This window comes from Schistosoma haematobium, chromosome 1, assembly GCF_000699445.3.
Source record: "Schistosoma haematobium chromosome 1, whole genome shotgun sequence".
Taxonomy (NCBI): domain Eukaryota; kingdom Metazoa; phylum Platyhelminthes; class Trematoda; order Strigeidida; family Schistosomatidae; genus Schistosoma; species Schistosoma haematobium.
The window spans coordinates 74993905-75015872 of NC_067196.1; the positions used below are offsets into that span (position 1 = coordinate 74993905).

At 31.8% G+C, this 21968-nt stretch overlaps 1 protein-coding gene across 2 annotated transcripts in view; it reads left to right on the top strand.

Moving 5' to 3' along the window:
- Positions 1-18899, top strand: part of MS3_00002116 (uncharacterized protein) — a 34603-nt gene extending 15704 nt beyond the window's left edge. Inside the window, exons 9-14 of one of the 2 annotated variants that reach the window (XM_051209681.1) lie at positions 6893-6934; positions 8880-9093; positions 11635-11764; positions 14759-14918; positions 15558-15596; positions 16677-17447. In XM_051209681.1, coding sequence (XP_051075141.1) covers positions 6893-6934; positions 8880-9093; positions 11635-11764; positions 14759-14918; positions 15558-15596; positions 16677-16820 — 729 coding nt within the window. In that variant the 3' untranslated portion in view covers positions 16821-17447. Of the gene's footprint in view, positions 1-2663; positions 7150-8879; positions 9094-11634; positions 11765-14758; positions 14919-15557; positions 15597-16676 lie in introns of those variants that run through there. The other variant, XM_051209680.1, reaches the window with a different exon arrangement.
- Positions 18900-21968: the final 3069 nt, after the last annotated feature.

Below are 21968 nucleotides of genomic sequence, written 5' to 3' on the forward strand. Positions count from 1 at the left end.
GTTAAGAATGTTAAAAAATGTTTAAAGAACAAAGGATACCTACTGAAATTTATTGAGAAATATGGAAAACGTGAAGATAAAAAACTCAAAGAAACTACAGCAAATAAAAAGCCTATTTTTATTCAACTTAAATTCAAAGGTGATGTCACAGGATCAATCAATATGGGACTAGAAACTGCGTTGAAAAGAACTTATCCTGCAGCTTAACTGATTGTCCTGTCCAAAACAACATATTCTTTGACACAATCAAAGTTCTATGGGTATCCCTTTCATGTTACCATCAACTATGTATACAAATTTACAAGTATCTGCCAAGGCAGTTACATTGGTAGAACAGAAAAGAAAGCCTACGCCCGATTCAAAGAACATATTCCGAAAAGTTTATGATCAAATGGATTAGAAGCATTCAACAGTGCCATCGCAAGACATCTCCTTGACACAGGACACGAAGTCGATACACTGAAGTCCTTCAAGGTGATTAACAAACAATCAAGCCCCGGCTTTTTGAAATTTGCCGAAGCGATAACAATCAAACTTCTAGAAGCAGATCTATGTATCCAAAAAGAGGCAGTAATAAATCTTTCTTTGCCCTGGTAATATTAAACCCTCCTTTTTTATTTATCACGTCATTCATTATTTCAACTCTCTGAAGTTTAAATTACATCATTATCATTTTTCTTCAATTCATAACTGACTGATAGCAATTCATATCTTTCTTTATTACCATTAATCTATTTTCATTTGCTTCATTACTCAGTCATCTAATGTTTGTTAACTCCATGAGTTCTAATCACTAGTTCAGTGTTCTGGAACTTTCCCTCAAACTTTATTTATCCGAAACAAAATTTTTTATAACCTTATTAACTCTACTGAAATCTTCACTACATCATGATACATATATTCATCTTTAGTTACCCTCTTATGTATAAGTATGTCAATATACGTAATAACGTTGATTTTCAAATATTTTAGGTTGTAAGCAGCTGATGAGAACCTAATGAAATCATATAATGCTGCACCAATCTTTGTTCTTGCTCTCTTTAAGATAATAAAGGGAACTATGTGTATGAAATTAGTCTTTCTAGTTAGTCAACATCATTTTTTGCCAGTTGTTGGCAATCGTCTAACTATTTGTTACTGATTTATACAAATATTCGTCAATATTAGGACGAATAGTTTGACAAAATTTGGGCGCCGATTATGGCAAAGTCATTGTATGTGAAGATTATGTTGGGAATAATCTCAGCGATTGAAATCTAAACAATTCAAACGTTTTGTTCAGCAAGCCTGTCTGGACTTCTTCAGGGTACTAATCGAAATCAAGATCAAAAAAATTTAAATTTCAATCGCTGTGATTGTTTCAAATATAATTTTCACATATAATATTCGTCACTGATTTTTTCAACGACATATTACTTCTATAGTTTATATCTAATGCTTTTGTTTAAACCCTCTGTAATGGCCTTGCATTTCATAATCAGTTTATGTGTAAATGTATCATAACTTGTTAACCGCGTTGTATCCTACTTTTTAAATCTAACACCCGTTGATATTTGCCTATATTTGGTCAATTTTTCATCGATAATGTGATGTTAATTTCTTTGTCAGCTTACATTTAATATCATCAGTTAATGAAAAATGTACTAAATCACACAGTAGATGGTGATACCTTTGTGTCATTTCACTTAATTATCTTGGTTAACTTAACAAATCATATGTTGAATGGTGCAGACTGCAAAGAATGAAGGCGTCTCATCAAGGAAAAATGTTTTCAATTCCATTTCCTTACGTTGTACGATCTATTTATAGGTAATTTTTTACATTCAGTATTCCAGGTTTTCAATGGTGGTCTAGCTTCAACTGACTCATGATTTCAACCTGTGAAATAGAAGAGTGTTAAAATTCATTCAAATATCGATTGTAAAAGACAACAGAAATGGAGTGATGTTGCGTAATTTAACAAAGTAGTCACAAACATTATCAACAGATTTCAAGTATTGTCTATAAATTCATAGACGGAAAGGTGTTATTTGAGAGTAATTAAAGTTATCGAAAGTTTAACAAGTACTAAATAGAATAGGTGTTGCGTCATTAAGCAAAGTAATCAGAAATTATCAGTCAATAAGGTTATTCATTTATGATGAATTTTAATATTGATAATTTTCTCAGTTAATTTTAGTTAGTACAAGAATTTTCTATGTATATTGCTTTTTTGTTTGTATGGCCTATATGTTATTCTGTTATCTTTTAATATAGGCGAAGTAATCAATTAATGATGATTTAAAGTAGATGAATTATATTTATTATTCAGTTAGTTAGTAACTGTTTTCTTCCTACCGACATAGATAATTGTTAACCTTTAATACTTTATCATGAATAGGTTGATTATGAATTGTTTAGAAATTTTAAGTACTTCAATAGATATTAAATTCTGAAAATAATAATAATAATGTTTCTTGTGAGATATTGATTGATTATTTCTTTAATAAACATAACGAAATTTCATGCTAAATGCTGAGATAGGAGGAATTGAGTAAACTTAGGTATCATTACCAAGGTTTGACTTGATGATTTCGAATAAATTGAACATTGTGTAGATTGTTATAAATAAATTAATATATTTATAATATCATTTATAATAATAATAATTTATTCTCTGAAGAAGTGGCTTACATTGAGTCATGAAACATCAGAAAATTTAATTTTTCTACTCATTGGGATATTAGGAATATGTTAATTTATTTATTGTGTAAACATGTTATTTTCACGATCTAAGATTGTACTTTAGCATGCAATACTATCACGGACTTATTTATCCATAGTTAGTATTTCGCATCTCGTTTGATTTACGACAAAGTTATCTTACGGTTAGTCACTTGTCATATTAAGCTCTTTAATTCTGTTACGTTGTCCTTCTCTAATGATGGATAGATTAACAGCTCAGCAAGAAATGCCTTTAGAGTATCATACGGCCTGTCAAACTGGTTATGCAAGTATTCATGACTTTGATGTACTCATTTTCTGGCAATAAAACTGTTATAACGTGATATGCTGCTGATTAGAGGGTAGTGGGCGAATTTGTCGATCGGACCAAAGACGCGTAAACACGTAAGGACGGCCTAGAGTTCTGATTGGTCCCATTTCCCTGTTTAGCCCAGCCAGTTGAGTCCAGAACGCAAGTCTCAGCCTCTGAGATATGAATCATTGTATTTCAAACATACTCTGTTTATATACCAATCAGGCAGACCACATCGTACCATAAAATAGAAAACAACATTGTATAGTATTGACCAGTAGGAAAACGACACGTGAAATAAATATTGACCAATAAGAAAATAACACCATTTCAAGTCCAAGGATAGCGTTAGACCTAACAGAATAATTTTTGAGACATTTCCCTGAATATCCCAACAAAAACATAATGCTCTGTTGCTTAATTAGCAAGTTCTTTATAGTAGTATAATAGGTGCATAAGTCATTGAGCGTCGTTACCATCCCCGTCTGCGATATTAACCTTAAATCGTTTCATGAACGTTCAAAATTTGAGAAGTGTTCCATAGAATTTAAGAATTTTAATCTCAGGCAGTTCAACTGTTGTAAATAATGATCTGACGAATTCCTGTTTTAAGTTCAATTGCATCGTCCAAATCTTTGTTGGTATATTGGTTTATCATTGCAGCATCAGTAGTTACGCTTTTAGATTGAAATCCAGGCGTCTCACCACTTTCGTCCGGGTCCTTAAAGGTCATCTGGTGCATGTCTGATTTTTAATAACCTCTTACAGAGTTTGTCATCATGAAAGTGATAGTTTACAAACATAATTGAGTTCACCTTAAACGAAGGAAATAAAGGATTTTGATATTCTGTTTCGTTTAATTTGTCTTGTTTGTTTGTGATCTCTATACGTCTCGTTACCGGCATTGTCAAAGTTATTTGCGTATTCAAGTTCTAAGCCAAATTAAATATACAACAATAAAGCTTCGGATTTTTAATTAGAACTCAGTACTGTGAAATATTTTCAGGACGCGTAAATCTAGTCATCAAAACGTAAGGTTTTGTGCTACACTTGACTATAAGTTACATCTTATTTTTAGTGAAATACATAGAATTCTGTGAATATGATAGGAAGTGCAAATCCAAATAAAGGATCAGAAGGAAATATTGTTAATTTCTAGAAGCTTAAGTAATATATTATTACTTATAGGGTGTATTAAAACTTATTGAGTAGAAACAGTATTCGATATTAGCAAACATTTAGTGAACTGCCCTAAAATCTATTAAAAGTTTCGTATTTCCACTTTATTGAGTCGTTCGATATTTTATCAAGTTGATCATTAGCCGTGATTGTAATTAGTAATCGATATGTGTATATTTTGCGTTTTTCCACTTTGACATACATTCAGTTTAAACTAACTATAAAAACAACTTTGTATGCTAATTGTTTCACTGTTTTTTCTAATCGTCTGGTTTATATTGTTTGATGTGCTAATGTATAACCCCTCAACGCTGTGTTCGTATGTGTGTTTGTTAAGAAGTCTTCAGATTTCACTCGATTAAGTATTCATATGACGAGAATAGATTTTAATATAATTGTGATCATAAATAAGCGCTTTTCTTTTTGAGATAATAATAGTAATAATCGCTGTATGTGGCACTGTTTATTTGATCACAATTAAGGATTTTTAGTACAAGCTGTCCAATATTATAGTAAACCCCGGTTGTATGCATACTTAACATGTAAGTAGATATAGTCTTCAGTGGTAACAAGCTATCATTTTTCTTTATTCGCAAACATGTTTAACCAGTTTTACTCACATAAAGTTGCTTTTTGCCGTATAATATATTTAATGGATGAATAGCATTGTGACTGCCTCTCGTTTCTCCAGACGGCAGACAATAAAATGATGTTCTAATCACTGTGTAGTTCCGCATACATTTCGCACTAACTAACCTCGTGATATATTGTAAGCTGGTATATCCGGTTAACCAGTCACTCGAAGCAACTCTAAAATATTAACATTCATTTTGATATTTGTGCAGTTGATGAGATTAGTGAGCCTTAGGTTTGATCAGGTTGCCAAAAGTTTATTTGAAATAAAGGCGAAACTTGCGCATTTCTGGTACTAGAATATGTTTTACAGTAAGTTACAGATATTTAGAGTGTACTGGTATGGAGGAGGATCGTATTCATAAGAAGAGCCGTCGCTAGTATGGTTCGACCATCTCCAGTGCAAGACAGTTATCCACATCAGGCAATGGATTGTGGTCACACAATATTGCGAATCGATTGGGCTTAGAGTTGTATAAATTACATTCCAGCTCAGTGGTTTAGAGTTTAAGTGTTCATTAGTGAGAATGAAGGTCATGGATTCAATTCTTGACTACTAGGCCGTGGATATCCACTGCTGAGGAATCCCATACTAGGACGAAACGGTTTTCCAATGCTCCCTGATTTATAATCGTTTAACTAAGATCTATCCGTGATGCAAACTGAGAGAATTTAATAATCTCCATAAAAATTATACTATGCAAGCAATAAAGATTAATTTTATCTAACTTCTATATTGAGCTTTCGTATTTAACTTTGTATTAAATCGTCTATCTAACATCCCGAACTCAAATACATATGATATTAAACACTTATATTTTATTGTCGATTTAGTGTAATTTCTTTATAAGTCTGCCTTTTTTGTTATCAATATTAGTGTCATTTGCGTACATCAGTAAACTGAATTCTTGAGCTCTGTATTATGATATGCGTTTAACGATACAACAGGCTTTAAAACAAAATTCAACCCCCCCGTAAGAATGTTAATAGTGACCTGTGGTTTATGAATAGTTGTTTATTGTCCAATCACATCAATCAGTCAAAGGTAAACAATCTTCAACAGAACATAAATGTTTGTCGATCTATGTTGCTTCACTACTCTGAGACAGAAAAATCAAGGGATGAAAAACATAGGAAAAAAGTAATGTCTACGGTAATAGAAAAGTGAGCTTCAAAATTAGTTTTCAAAATAACTTAATGAAATCAAATGCTAAGATAAATTGGGTAATACTTAGCTCAAAATTTAGATAAAGGTAACGAATTTACGCCATTAAATTTGATTCTAAGTTGTATTACTTCAAATCTTTATTTATAATCTACGACCTCGCAATGTACTCACTTACTCATACTCAATGTAGAACCTAGCACGTATGTGTATCGGTTCAAATTGTAACATCATATTAGAACATCGAAATGAAACTACCATGAGAAACTCCAGAGTAGTATAAATAGTTATAGTATCAGTGGTAGTATAAAGGATTAAACATAAACGATATAATTTGAGGAGGGATGAGTTTACAGAATGAAAAAGATAATTATGGAACTTTGTATTGAAGGAAAGATCGTGAGTGAATTCATCTATGCCACTGCGGCGAATTTTGACCGTATCATCCAACGTCTCTAGCCATTGATAACAATAATTGGGCGAACTCTAACCAAGATGTATGCATCTGTTGACATGGCTGATTTCAACAGTCATTCACTTCACGGACTGGTGCGACGTTTTGGCTTGATCTCCCCCAATATTTTTCCATCCTACTCTCGGATAGGCAAACATCACACGTTGAGGTAGGCGGTGATTGAGCCCCACGGTGTGCGACTCTTGTTTAACCGATTTTGAATATCTTAGTCGATAACATGTAATCGCCTTTCACTAAACTCTTGTCGTTCGTAGTTTTCTAATCAGTTTCATGTCAAGTAATGATTTTTGGCAGAGACGGTATGTGTAGTTATGTATTAACGTTATTAATGTTGATGTTGATTTTGTGATTTTGGCATGCGTTCGAGTTACACCATAATCTACAGTAGTTTACAAATTTACTGTATTTTCAATTTTTTTTCCAGACTTCTAGTTTTGATCCAAACAGTGTTGATTTGTACACAGGAGTAAGTTGAGTTACTGTACTAACAATTACTTCACTTATGATTATATTGTTATATACTGTAACAGAAATCAGTGTATGGGGAGATCTTGTAGAACAATATGTAAAACACATTGTTCTACGGATTTTAATAGTTTATACTCAACTTTCAACTATGTGATCGGAGACGGGCATTTAAGAACCAAACATATCCAATTAACAAGTCACATTCCGTAATAGGTGTGTTGAGTAAACAAAATTGATCGCTTTTATTGTGTTCAGAAAGTGACTTTGTAAACTGACTTTATTATTCTCACTTAAATGCATAAAAATCCCCATCTCACTAATATATGAACGAAGAATATTGTTTACAATAGGTCCTCTGCAGGTTCTACAATTATATATGTCTAAATTAGTAATCCAAAAAGGGTGACCGGATTTAAGGTGAAGTATGTGGTTTAAAGTTATAGCATGTGAATGTCGGATAGTAGAATAACATAAAGTTGTTAATGTTGAGGTGACCAATATTGAATTTTAAATGAAATTATATTCGACTAAGAAATGTTGTATGTACGTTAGAAAGATTAGGTCATGCTGTAGTTAAGATTACTAGTAATTGATTGGATTTGACGTTGTCCATGGTTGGGGAAGAGGTTGAACATATATCTTTTGTACACATAGTTTTGGATTTTGAATCGGAATGGTTATTTGTATTTGGGTTTGAAGGACTTTTAGTCAGACTGAGTTTTGCAAACGTGGTGACATTAGCGTTGCATTATTGTGGTTGAAAAATGAAAACGTGTTTTGAGTTAGGTGAACAGATCTTGATGGTTCATATTTTTATGAATAAGTGTTTCTGTTTACGCAGGTCAGTAAGAATAAGTTGAAATCTAGTTCACTCACTCCGATCTAAGCAATCCAATAATTCTTTTTACCACGTTAATTTATTTGTTGAATAAAGAAGATAGAATACATCTAATACAACACGTTGATTCAATCTATTTAGCTGTTTAAAAAAATCAGTTGAGCTTCAACTATAGATTTACAGGTTATTCTTACTGAAATTATATTTACTTTTATAGATGAATATTACTACCGATTTACATAGCAAGTATAGAATAGTAGTCTGGTTACATCACATTAGTTCAACAGTCAATTTCATGGTTACATTGATAGTATATTATGAGTTACTACTATTAATACTACGGTTATGTATTTCACTGTTTGATTAGTAGATTCATGAGATTGTTGAGTTTTGTAAATATTCTGATTGCATAATAAAATACACATTAGTTTCATATTTCAACATGTCATTACAGGAATAATATTGATTTCCTATTTTTATAGTCATATATGTGTATACTTATTTTCTGATTGGTTACTTTGATAAAGAAATTAAACCCAATGGTTGGAATAAGTAGTTCTATAATCATTCAAATTGGTCTTCATGAGGTTAAAACAACTCGATCTCAATTAATGAAAGCACTGATTGACAGTGTAATTGGTTATTTTATTGGTAGTCAGTATCTACTACTAATATTGATTGTATTTATTATTTAGTCAACTTAGTTTTCAGCGCAAAAACTTTCTAGCTAACGTAGATTAACTTGCATGGGTATGTGCAATATTACTACATTATGGATTAAAATTTATAATTGGGGAAATCCATTTTACAAATTTTCTACTCCTTTAAATTACGATTTTGAACAGTTAGTATCCAACAGGAATTTTTCATGAAATAATAACTGTTTATAATAACGATAAGTGATTTAGATAAACGTTAAAGTACAGACTGTTTGGTATATAAGATGTTAAATAATTGATGCTTTAAACATTTTCTTCGCTTACTTAACTAATTTATCTGTTTTCTCCCGTTATAATTATAAATATTTAGTTTACTTACTATTCTCTACCCTTATTATAATGAATATTCTTTTGTGATTTATTTCTAAACAAATCTTATCATCAAGGGAATATTTCTAGGTTGTGAGTTTGGTCTCGCCTGTCTTTTCATTTGGGCTATCGGTTTATTGGCTGCTGGGCAGTCGTCTACAATGACTGGGACATATTCTGGACAGTTTGCTATGGAAGGTTTTTTAAACTTAAAATGGAAACGCTGGCAACGAGTGTTAATAACGCGTTCTATAGCTATTTTGCCCACGATTTTAACGACTGTTTTCCGAGGTAATTTATATATACATTCGTGAAGTACTTTTTTATGCATGCATTCGGAATCGCCCGTAATTTTAAATTTTAATGTAGGCTATGTAAAATGTTCAATACAAGGCCTTTATTCACACCGGTTTCCTTTCAGCTAGCTTTCATAGATTAGACTTTGTTAAAAATTACAAGTAAGCTTATCGAAGTGTATTGTTGATAAGTAGAATATTTCAAGAAGCCAAAAACAACTTTACATATTCTTTTTCATAATATCTCTATTTACTGCCATTTATGTTGATTTGTACTTTTGTTTGGTTAAGTCGTATTTTAATCTTGGTAGTTTTAATATTTAGTTGAAAAAGTAGATACAATCTATTTCCTATTATTATATTATTTAACTAAATAACTATAGTTAAAATTCTAGATTTGCTCTGTATCCCGAATGATGTAATACTTCACGGTTTTATGGTTTACCTGAAATTTATAAACCAGATGTCCCTTTAAGACCTATAGTAGACTTCACCAACACACAAACATATGCATTATCGAAATATCTAAGCAACATATTAAGGCTACTGCAGCTTAACTTACATAATATGATTAAAGATTCATATGACTTGAAATCAGAATTATCGGAATTAATTACCAAAAAGAATGAAGTTATGGTAAGCTTTGATGTTGTTTCTTTATACACTAGTATTCCTATTGATAAATACTTTGAATTCACGAGTGGTTTACTAGAGAACAACAATACTCTTTCTGACAGATGTCCTTTAATCATCAGTCTAATCATGAAATCTTTAAAACTCTGCTTCTATTCTACTCTATTCACCCTTAATGGGACGTTATACAAACAAACTAACGGTGTAGCAATGGGATCCTTCGTGTCCCTGATTGTAGACAACCTGATTATGGCACATAGAATCAAATATTTTTGCAAACGACGTTAAACCACTAATTTGGCTTAGATATGTAGATGATACATTTGTTGTTATAAAAAAAACTAATCTAAGATGTTTTTCGAAACGGATCAATACACTTTCATCTCACATCAAATTCACGGACGAGAATGAAAATGAACATGGTGAGCTACCATTTTTAGATTGCTTAGTGAAAATAAATCTAAATGGAATTCTAAATCTATCCATCTACCGAAAACTTACATACTCTAATCGTTATATTGGCTTCAATTCAGCACATCCTTTCAGTACAAAGATCTCACTAGCCCTAAATCTTTTTAGAAGAGCTAAGAAGATCATCACATCAGAAGAGAATAAACAAAAAGAACAAAAGAATGTAATTCGCATCTCACAATTTAATAACTTCTGACGTTTCATTGTGTGATAATAATAATTCGAATGAAGTACCATGAATTAGTACTGCAGTTTTACCGTACCGTCATAGCACAACAGAAGGACTCCAAAGAATCTTAAAACAACACAGAATTAAAGTATATTACAAACCAACGAACACACTTCGAAATACTTTAGTTCGCTTAAAAGAAAAACAAACTCATTCATGTCAACACAGAACTGCGTCTACAAATTAGGTTGTGTCGATTGTGATGCCTTCTATATTGAAGAGTCATCTCGCGAAATCTTGACTCGTGCCAAAGAACATATTAGGTACACAAAGAAACCTAATCATCCCGTAGAACTGGATAGACCTCAAATTAAATCGTCAATAGCAGTTCACGCCATTTTCAACCACCACCAAATCGATTTCAAAAACATCAAAATATTACAAAAAGGTTTTTCCAATTACAAAGAAAGAAGAGTAGCTGAAGCGTTCCATATATTGCTTAATCCTACTGCTCTCAATAGAAAAGAAGGCCTTACCATACATCCTACTTGGACTATCTATCCTAGCCACCTAGTCTGATATTATTTACAATTCACACTATTATCTTACTAGTCTCTTGTTCGACTAAAATATTTAAATCTGAGTAATCACTGAGTAGTGGAGAATGTCATATTTGTGTAATTCCTCAATTCTTGAGGGATCATTCGTTCTCTCAAGGTTATAAATATATCTTGCTGACAGGTGCCAAATCACACGAAACCTAGGTCCAAGGTTTTGCTGTTGACTATCTCCAGCTACCTGATGTTAAAGTACAATGTACACGGTGTCAAACTGCTAAAACTTAAAGCCACATTACAATTTTATGTATTGTTAACGGTTGTTATTACTCATTGATTAACCAATATGGAATAAGTCACTCTTCTTTCACTGATTTTACATAGAAATTTAACTGATGATATAATAGGAATTGAACATCTGTTTTGCACATTAGTAGCAGTTTTTTTTCAATTCTGGGGCTCGTGAAGGTAGGAGATCATAAATTCTGACAAATTATATCAATAGTTTCAAAAAGTAGTATATTGGTGAACAAGGATGTTACATCAAAAGAAACCATGAACTTATCGGCACCATTCGTATGATTTAGTCTATCGGCAAACTGGATGATAAAATAATTTATATTTTATGATGATTGTTTGATTCATCTATCTATGAGTAGTTTGTTACTTATACCATACATATATGTATATATTATCTATGGAACAGGCATTGAAGATTTATCTGGAATGAATGATTTCTTAAATGTACTAATGAGTGTTCAACTGCCATTTGCTGTTATTCCATTGTTAACGTTCACTAGTAGTAGATCAGTTATGGCTGAATTTAAAAATTCTCTGTAAGTTACTTTACTTTTTTTTAACAAAAAGAACTTGAATCTTTGTTATCTTATGTGTATTTTTCCATAGTGTATGTGTTGACAATGTTATCCAGAGGGACAATAAAAGCTTCATAGTTAAGCCGATTAGCTCTGAGAACATAATAAATCTAGCACGTTGTTCTTTGTTTAAGATGTATGACACTTACATACAATGAGTTATAGTTAAATAAATGTAGTCTGAAAGTAATGAAAATTCAGTGAAGAAAATTTTCGATCAAATCATATACTCAAGCTCTATCTTTGTATTTATAGTCGTTTAATAAATATACAATTATATGGGAAAATAGATGAGGTTACATCATGAAGTGATACGAGATTTTAAATATCAAAAGGAGGTCGCGTAATGATGGAAGGGTTAGAGAAGAATAAGAGGATGAAAATAATCTTCCGATCAGAAATATGATAGAATATTGTCCATTTGACAGATATGAAGAATATTGAGATACGTTAAGGTTATAATAACAACTGAATAATCATGAAAGATCGGTAAAGGATTATAATAACTGTAAAAAAATTATGAGACGAAACAAGACCAAAACATACAGGAGAAGAGAATTAAGGCCATGGAAGGATGAGAGGTTGGATTTATCGTTTTTGTACGCGGCGTTTGGGATTGAATACGTGGATCACTAACGTCTCAACACTGCATACGATTTTGATTCGACCGCTCTTCGATCCGGTTCCTTTGATTGTATAGATTATTTTGAAGGAAGACTTTTTCGGAGCAACGTGTTCATAGATGATTCAGTACTCCTGTATCAAACTGGTGTCTGTTATACATTCTCCTTTTAAAACCATGTATTGTATAATACTCAATCTTACCATCTGGATGTTTAAACTGAACAACTGCTTGTAACTGGGCCCATATCTTAAGCTAAGCGGTTGAAACTATACGCTTAAACATTTATACTACCATTTCGAGTTGGTAAATAATCATGAATATTTTATTGTAAATCTAAACTAACCAGATAGTAGAAATTTATATTTTCTTATGAAACCAAACGAAAAGCGACAGTTAAGCTAATACTATTGATTCCGTCCTAGATAATTCAAACCTAAAAGCAAATAACTACTATAATATATTATGTTTGTTATGGAGGTTTGGTTATCCCCGTTTTCTGACTGAGTAGATCAGCCTATGATGTTCACTGAACTAAGCCCTGTGTTAGAATTTTGTTGATAATCTCACTATTGAGTTGTAGTTTCTGTTTGATGATAAGGTTTAAGTAAGTCTTCCTTGATTCCATATTTATCCCTTTTTGAAAAATTCAATCACCATAAAAAGCGAGTATGAGATGTCAGGATATTTGTAAACTCTTCATTTCTGATAGTTTATAGATATTCTATCCAGTAAATACACGAACTGAACTACCAAGGCGATTAGTTTTCAAGAGGGCATGTTGATGAAAACACAAAATATATTTGGTCTCTTTGCTTTCCAGTTGCTTATTTCGAACCGAATTATGGAACAAATATCTGTGAATACCATTCTAGTAGATTACACAGAGATAAGAAATTATGTTTAGAAATAGTCTTAAAGTTGTTGACATCTAACCAAAAGCGGACATCAAGCTGAAATCACAGAGCAAGTGATAGATAATAAAGTGTGAAACGATAAGACAAATAAAGAATCTGACCTTTGAGGATTTTAAAGGCTGCTTCTAACATTGGGGACTGAGATATGAGAAATGTATTTGAACAGCTGGGGCAGTGTTTCGCAAGAGATAAGGTTGATTTTACATACATTTTGTGAAATAAGGTCTCTACAATCTTAGTCCCCGTATATATTGGAACGACTACATATTTTTAAGAATATGAAATCTATTTTTTGTACAATTATTGTCTTCTGATTTTTTTGTTTAAAAAAAATACACGCCTATTTTCTGTTACTTTTAAAGCATAAACTAACCTTTTCGTATGTTTACAAAAAGGTAGGGGTGAACAATGCATGCTACTACATATAACTATTTTACATTCTGGATAATTTGTAACTGAGTTTTATTATAGTCTTTACTAAATGATTAAACTCATTTTCCATTATTCTGTTATAATAATGATTTTGGTAATATATTGAATCAAATGAAATAACATTTTCATCTCCCCTCCTTCACTGGTCTATTTTTATCAAAACGAGCAAATTTTGTTAAAAGTTTAAAATGATTGCTTGTCACTGCGAACAATTAAAATGTACAGTTTCTTGTTTACTCCTGAATGGGAGGAAAACTTGCGTTAATAAATGTTGCCAGTATAACGTGGTACAGTAGATTCTTTGACATGCAAATATTGATTAGTACTGAATATCAGCTTTTCCATCATGTAGCTATCAACAGTTTGATTTGATACATCTTTTTATACTTCAACAAATAGTGATCTAAAATTGTCTAGTATTTGCCTTACTTTGTTAACTTACTCCGAGTTTTTGGATCAATTAATCAGAATTAAGGTAGCTCCTCTTAAATGTTTACGGGAAATTTATTGATCTGTAGGGCTACAAAGCATTTTTGCACTGTAGCTAATGTCAGTTCGCAATGGAAACACTAACCGTAACCTCCTAACCTTAACCCTGAGTACCTGACTCTATGAACAATATGGAAAACCTTAAAAATGTATTTGGATCCTTATACGAGATGTAGATGACGGATTATATATATAATGTTAACATTTGTAGTTTTAAGTCATATTTCCTCACCGCGAACATCGTCACCTATCGCAGTTATTATGTAGTTATCTGTTGTTTGTAAATATTTGTCATTAATTTTTCTTCATAACAGCATGCTAATCAATCTTTTTAGTTTTTTTCACAATATGATTTATAATTGTCACATTCATGCATCTTTTTACTGTTCATTGAAATTTTACTACATTTTCTTGCATAATATAACCAATGGTTTGTGTTTTGCATTTCAATGTCTATAATTGTTTCTCTTTCTTCTTCTACTGCCTTCTTTATAGTCCGGTTTCAATTGTTGCTAATTTAATATCCATAGCAGTTGTGTCAATTAATCTATTCTTGGGTAGTGTTGTAATTAAAGCACGTCTACCGCATCATTGGGCAGTATATTTAGGCATGGGATTATTATTCGCATGTTATTTAGGGTTTGTATTTTACTTGGTAAGTTCTGTCGTGTATTATTCTGTTTTAAAAATTCAATTCAACATAATGATTGATAAATAATAATAGTTGTATTCTTATGTACTTGGTTTCTGTTTTTCGAAGTTTTTGCGGATAATGCTATTAGGAAACGCGGTTTTAATTTAGATGTAGTTTAGTTCTTTGAGCTGGATTTTTTGGTCGGGCAGCTTTCATTGTTCTTTTGAACAACATCATCAGCACAAACCTCTGGTGGAAGTCATTGATGATTTTGTCCTAAACGATGGTATATGATCCACAATTGAGCTATCTAACCCGTACAAGAACATTATCATTGGATAATGTAAACTACAGAATAACTGATAATGACAGGAAAAGAGGTTTCTAATTTTCTCTAGTACTAGATACTTTGACTAGCACATTCAGAATTGGACTATTTGCTTAAACTTTGACTTGAAATATAAAAGTTGGCATTCTTTTAAAACGTTCCTATTGTTGAAATTATTAATTGATTAACTATTACATTGTGTATTATCTAATAAATTCTAAGTGATATTTATATCTATTTCCAGTTTTAATACATATTTGCTTTTGTTTTAGATTCTATAATATTTATTCTCAAGTGTAAATTACTTTGTTTATTTTTGTTAATATATTTAGATTTGGTTCGGATTTATTCATGTATGGCGTTCAAGAAGGGTATGTTGATCATGTATGCATTTGGATGGTATAATTTTGTCTGTTTTTTCAAGGATTATATCTTTTTCGCTTGAATATCATTTGATGAACGTATTTAGATTTCGGTTTTTCTATGGCTTTTCATTTCTCTGTCTTTGTTTGGATAGGAAGAAATAACATTCCCTCTTTCAGTTTGTTTTCAATGTTAATGCGTTCATTGTTGTAGTATATATTGTTGGCACAAATTCTTCAACGAAAACTGTTATGTGAAGCTTTTTTCCTTGATTTTGTTAGTAGTCTGTTCTGCCAGTCTTAGTTGTGACTGGGCATTCTTAATAGAATAATTTTTGCGCAGTATAATCGTTGCATCTTAAGTGACAGTTATACGTTTGCCTAGCTTTGAATAACTGATAGTGTGAGATTATTCTATATGAGTTTATATATTTCCTGATTGTTGATATTGAGGAGTGCATCCGATCACTCTCCGTTGGAGTTTGTGCACCCTGGACTCTAAGTCGAAGTACGCTATTCTAAAATTATGTTACAATTTCCGAATCATTCCATTCTGAAACCTTGGGATGTGTTTGCTTGTTGTTACTGACACTTTTTAAATAACATAGAACAATGCCTTTGCTCTTTAAACTGTGTACTGATATTGCCGAGAATGAGATTGAAAGCTTCATATATAAAAGTAGCTAGTTCAGAGGATAAAGATCAGTATGTAGTTATTTTTCATCACGGATTGACATCAGATGGAGAACCATTGGAAATCAAGAAGTACTATACACTTGCTCCATTCTATGATAGGAATCTTCAGCATTGTTCATTCACAATTCTTCTAAGAATGAAGTGAAAGTGAAACGCTACTTAGTCGCTAAGATGGAATTATATGGTCATTTAATGAGATAGATATATATAGCACAACAAATCACTAAACCGATAGTCGATAGCTATTTTAATCTAGACTACACTGACTACCTCAGCTTCAAATCGTCTCTACTATAAACAACGAACTGTTTGATTCTCTTTCGTTTTCCCCCAAATAACTTTTGTTTTATGTTTATTTGTTTATTTCATACTCTTGTTTTTTTGCCTTATCAGACTCCTACAACAGTTGTTACATTGAGTATGGATAGATCTCTTTCAGTGATTGACGTTGGTGCCACGGCTGTTCCTATTAATGGTGAGGGCGGTAATCGACCGACCAATGAGAAAACTCTCCATAATACAATGGTTCTTTCTTAGAAATTATACGATACAAAAGGATTTTAAAAAAATAATTTAGCCAAATAACAGTACTTAGCAGGAAGAGAACCTTTCGCCAATTAAATCTTGTCTTTCTAATTCATCCATATTATTATTATTATTACTACTTCCATAGTATTTGTATTTAATATAATGATATTTTTCCAGATTGTTGTTATGCTACTATCAGAGTGTATTTGGCCTTAAATTACATTTTATTTATTAATTTATGGAATAGTAGGCAATTGGGAAGTAATATGATTTTCGTTTTGTCAATCGATCTATTTACACACTGTTTTTAATCTTTTTGCTATGAGTCACATTTATTTCGAATTGTTTGATATGCAGAAAGTTTTTACAATATATATATTGAGATATGCGGTGCTTAATTTTTTGTTCCCTGCTAATTTTGTTATGATTGTAGTTGCTTATAGAGGTCTTGAATAACTGTCGAAAGTTGAAGGAATGCTATTGTTACCAAGATTTTCTGTTTATCGGGACTCACCAACATGATGTATGTACATCCAGTTTCCAGGTGACTGATCCATGCCACCCTGGATATTAAGATCCGTTTCGTTCGTTAGGACTGAATTATTTAATGTGTGATTAATTCATTACAGAACTAAAGTAAGTGAAATATGGTCGAATTTATAGGATGCAAAAGGTGGTCTACTCTTCGTAAATTTAAAAGTGTTGGGTCATTTAGTTTATCGATTTTAATCCCCATCATATTAAAACACTAATATATGAACGAAAAATATTGTTTTCAATAGATCCTTTGCAGGTTCTACAATTATATATGTCTAAATTAGTAATCCAAAAAGGGTGACCGGATTTAAGGTGAAGTATGTGGTTTAAAGTTATAGCATGTGAATGTCGGATAGTAGAATAACATAAAGTTGTTAATGTTGAGGTGACCAATATTGAATTTTAAATGAAATTGTGAGATTAATGATGAGAATAAATGTGAGTGAGAGAAATATTGATGCAATTACGAATCGGACCAAATGTTTAGTGTATATTGTGTATAAAGTTGTATGAATTCGATGAAGACTAATAAAGTGGGGTGAGTGGTGAGTATATGAATCATTTGTTTGTGAGAGTAGTAGAGATGTTGAACCAATGATAATGAGAACGTTTGTGACTCGGTGTAAATATCGTGGTGATCGTCACGAGATACATATGTGCCAAAAGAAACTGATAAATTACAGTCCTAAACATCAATGGGAAGATTCAAACAACCAATGCATAGAAATCGATATTAAAATGATAATAATAATAATTATTATTATACAAAGATATGTGAATAGAAATAATCACGACAATTATATTCGACTAAGAAATGTTGTATGTACGTTAATGAGATTAGGTCATGTTGTAGTTAAGATTACTAGTGATTGATTGGATTTGACGTTGTCCATGGTTGAGGAAGCGGTTGAACATGTTGTTATAAATTAGTAGTTTATAAGCGTTAATTATTTTGAAGACATCTGTTAGGATATTTCAAGTTGTCATCATGGGGGTTGAATGAGTTCTTTGTGATGAACTATATACAGAACCCGTTTCACTAGATTACTGATTATATGGACTGAAAATGTTTACAAATTAATGTTTTAAATAGAGTATATGAGTCATATTATTGGTGATAAGCATTATATTTGAAAGAATAACAGGCAAATAAATGTGTATCTAAAGTAAGCTGATGCTTTAAGATTACTTTTATGGTTTATATATGTTAAAAGAACTAAGTTGTTGTTCCATAATAACATATATTTAGAAACATCTTTAATCCTCTGAAGTAGTCAGTGATGAAACTCCGTATCTTTGTTACTCTATTATTTTTTTTGTCCTTCAGACAGATGTTTGGTGTAAGGGATTTTGTAGGTTTATTTAATCCAGCTTCCACCCAAATTTGAAATCATAATTACAAACACTAACCGCTTTCATATTGAATGAAATTGATATGCTATCGTCAATACTACGTAGCATCGTTTTCATGTGATACCAGTTACACCTTTTGGATTAGATTTATTTTTCTGATTTATTTTATTTAAACACATAAACATTGGTACAGGAGGGCACCAAATAGATATGTGTCTTTGTAGACCAATTCTTCCTAGTTAAGGTGGTCTTTGTTTATCAATGAATAGAGTTTATAAAGAGTTCCAACACTAGTTTTATGACTAAAGAAAGCATAAATGAGAGTAGTAAATGCATTTTAATTCCTCACTTGGTACACATAACACGGTATCTAATTTATATTTTTTGAATATCGTTGAATCCTAGTTTATAACTCATAAATAGCTTTAGAATTTATACTTAAAGCGATATGGGTCAATGATATTTGTGAAAGTTTTTGTGTGCGTAAGTCCCTTCTATATGCAGATGATCCTAAAGTAGTATATTCATTTTCTCCACATGAGCTGAAAAATATGCAAAATTGCATCAGCATGGAGCTCAACAATGTAGCACAGTGGTGCTTAAAATGGCAACTGGAGCTTAATACGGCTAAATGTGGATGGATATGCTTCGGCGATACATCACTCAACCTAGACCTTACCATAAATGGAGAAGTGTTATCTAGGTTTCATACAGTAGTAGACTTAGGACTTAGATACTCCCAGGACTTGTCGTTTACAGAACAGATATTGAAGCAGACCTCTAAGTCTCAACGTCTTGTAGGTCACAACTCGAAACCTTCATAACAATGAGTCACGTATTTTCAGGTACAAAGTTTGTGTTCAACCTCTCCTAGAATATTACACGTTTATTCTCAGCATAAAAGATAAATTAAGGCTGGAATCAGTACAGAGACGATTTACACTTCGTATTCTTGAAGCTGACTGTACCTTAACTTATAATTCTAGATGTAATAAACTTGGGCCCGACCCTTTATGGAAGAGTAACCTCGAACTAAATCTTATCTTTTTCTCCAAACTATTTGATAAACTATCCTTTACATCCAATCACGTGATTCAATATGCAGAAACTTCTCATTACGACATCCGTAATTCCTTGTCACTAGTGAAAAAAAACTTATTCTAAATCATCTCTCTATATGGATTACTCTACCTGTAAATTTTCTAAACTCTGGAATAACCTACCACAATCTATCCGTACGATAAAATCACTCCCATTATTTGTTCGCTGCATCGATGCATACTGCTCCTCTGAAAATGCATTGAATGTTCTAACACTCGTAAATGTATTTCATGGCACAAATGATATTATAGGAACTTTAAATGTTTAGCCATTTTCATTAGTGTATTCCCTAAGTAAAACCACCTACTTGCTGTCACTTTATGTTAACACCGTCCCCAGGAAGTTTAACTAATTTGAATAACATCAACAGTATATCACTGTGTCACATGACACATGCATTTTGTTAGACCTGATTGATATATTTTGGTAATTACTGCTTTTTTGTTCCGTGCCCTCTGTTTTCGTTTTAATTTCGCTAGTTGTAGATAATTGTCATTAATTCGATTTGGCACACGAAATGACCTTAATTACTCCGTTCATAAATCAACAGGCTGTTCATTTAAAAAAATATTAAAAATTCCCGTCTGATGCATTGGATCGTTGTAATACATGTACTACCTAAACAATTACTGAACTAGTATACTTAAAACTTTCTTCTATCACATGTTTGTTCTGTACATCTAATTTTACTATTTATATCAAATTGATCATGCCTGTAAACTGGCGTGAATTCTGTAATTATTACTTTCGGAATATAAATTATTATTATTATCATTATATGAAAAATATGGGTCTACCTACCCGCTGTTAACAGTTGAAGCCGTCAACATCCATCATAGTAAACCACCTGGATATTCAGTCACGTGTGTCGAATCAAGGGTGCGAAGTGCTAAGGAGTCTCGTACTAGGATGAAAGAGCCGTCCATTGCTTTCAATTTTACAATCGTGGTCCAACATTGATCGGTTCATAATGTCAATAAAATATTGATCGAATTTCTTTGATAAGGGTCGTATTGAAGTTGAGCACGTTGAAATATGGGAATGTCGACAAATAATATGTGAAGTAGACACAAGATCGTCACAACTTTTGATCTGAATAATTACTTATTTTCATCAGTTTCTCAAGAAAGTTTTAATCTGATTTTTTGATTATTGGAATAAGGAAAAGTTCACCTTAAATCAGATTAATGACAGAATAATTTAAATCATTACTTTTAAACTGTTATTATGGTTACTTTCGGAATTGTGAACTTTTAGTGATGTAAATGAATAAATATCATGTTGATGTTGTGTGTTCTATTGTAATTACTTTTGAACAGTTACAAACTTTCTAGATCGCGTTTTTTTTGTTTTTATTGGATCACGTACTAATGGTTTCAACATAATATCTATCAACCATTGACTATTTGTTATCTCAATGTCGACCAATTCAATTTTATGCTAGCCCATACCTTGTGTTACTTTTTTTTCTATTACCATAGTTTTATTATAATTGGGACAATAAAAACCGGTAAAAATTTCTTTCAAATACCATTAACGATTGGTCATGAGCCTATCTAGTTTGCTTGTATATTGAGGTTTGGTTTCTTTTTTAAATGATTCACTAAACCAAAATCTCCATTTTCAATGTTTGAATCTGCACATATGTGTCTTAATAGAAGTCCAGCAACTTGTTTCTGGTAATTCGGTTTGCAAACACTGACGTAAATTAATGAAATATAAATATACTACTTAATTCACACAAGTAGAAATAAATAAAGCAGTTATTTTTTTACAAGGACTTTCGTCCAGTTTACCCGAAAGATTCACGTTAGTTAGGCACTGAACATGTATAAGCTATTAAAAATGAAATTTTTATAAAAAAAATCTCAGAGAGTGGAAATAACTGGTTTTAAGTGAAACCAAAACAACAACTGAGGCCTTGGCTATTGTTTGGTAAATATCAAAAAGGTAGTTGTATTGATGCTCATAAAACGAAAAATATGTGCACAAAAAAAAAACACCAACCTATCACGAATCTACTGTTCGTTCACTTTGTTTTATATTCTAGAGCGATGGTCTCTCAATTTTCAAAGTTTTCATTCAAATGAGTTGGTGGTGGCATATCCAATCTTGATTTTAAATCACATAACACTTCGCGTACACTGGAGCCTTTATACATTTAAT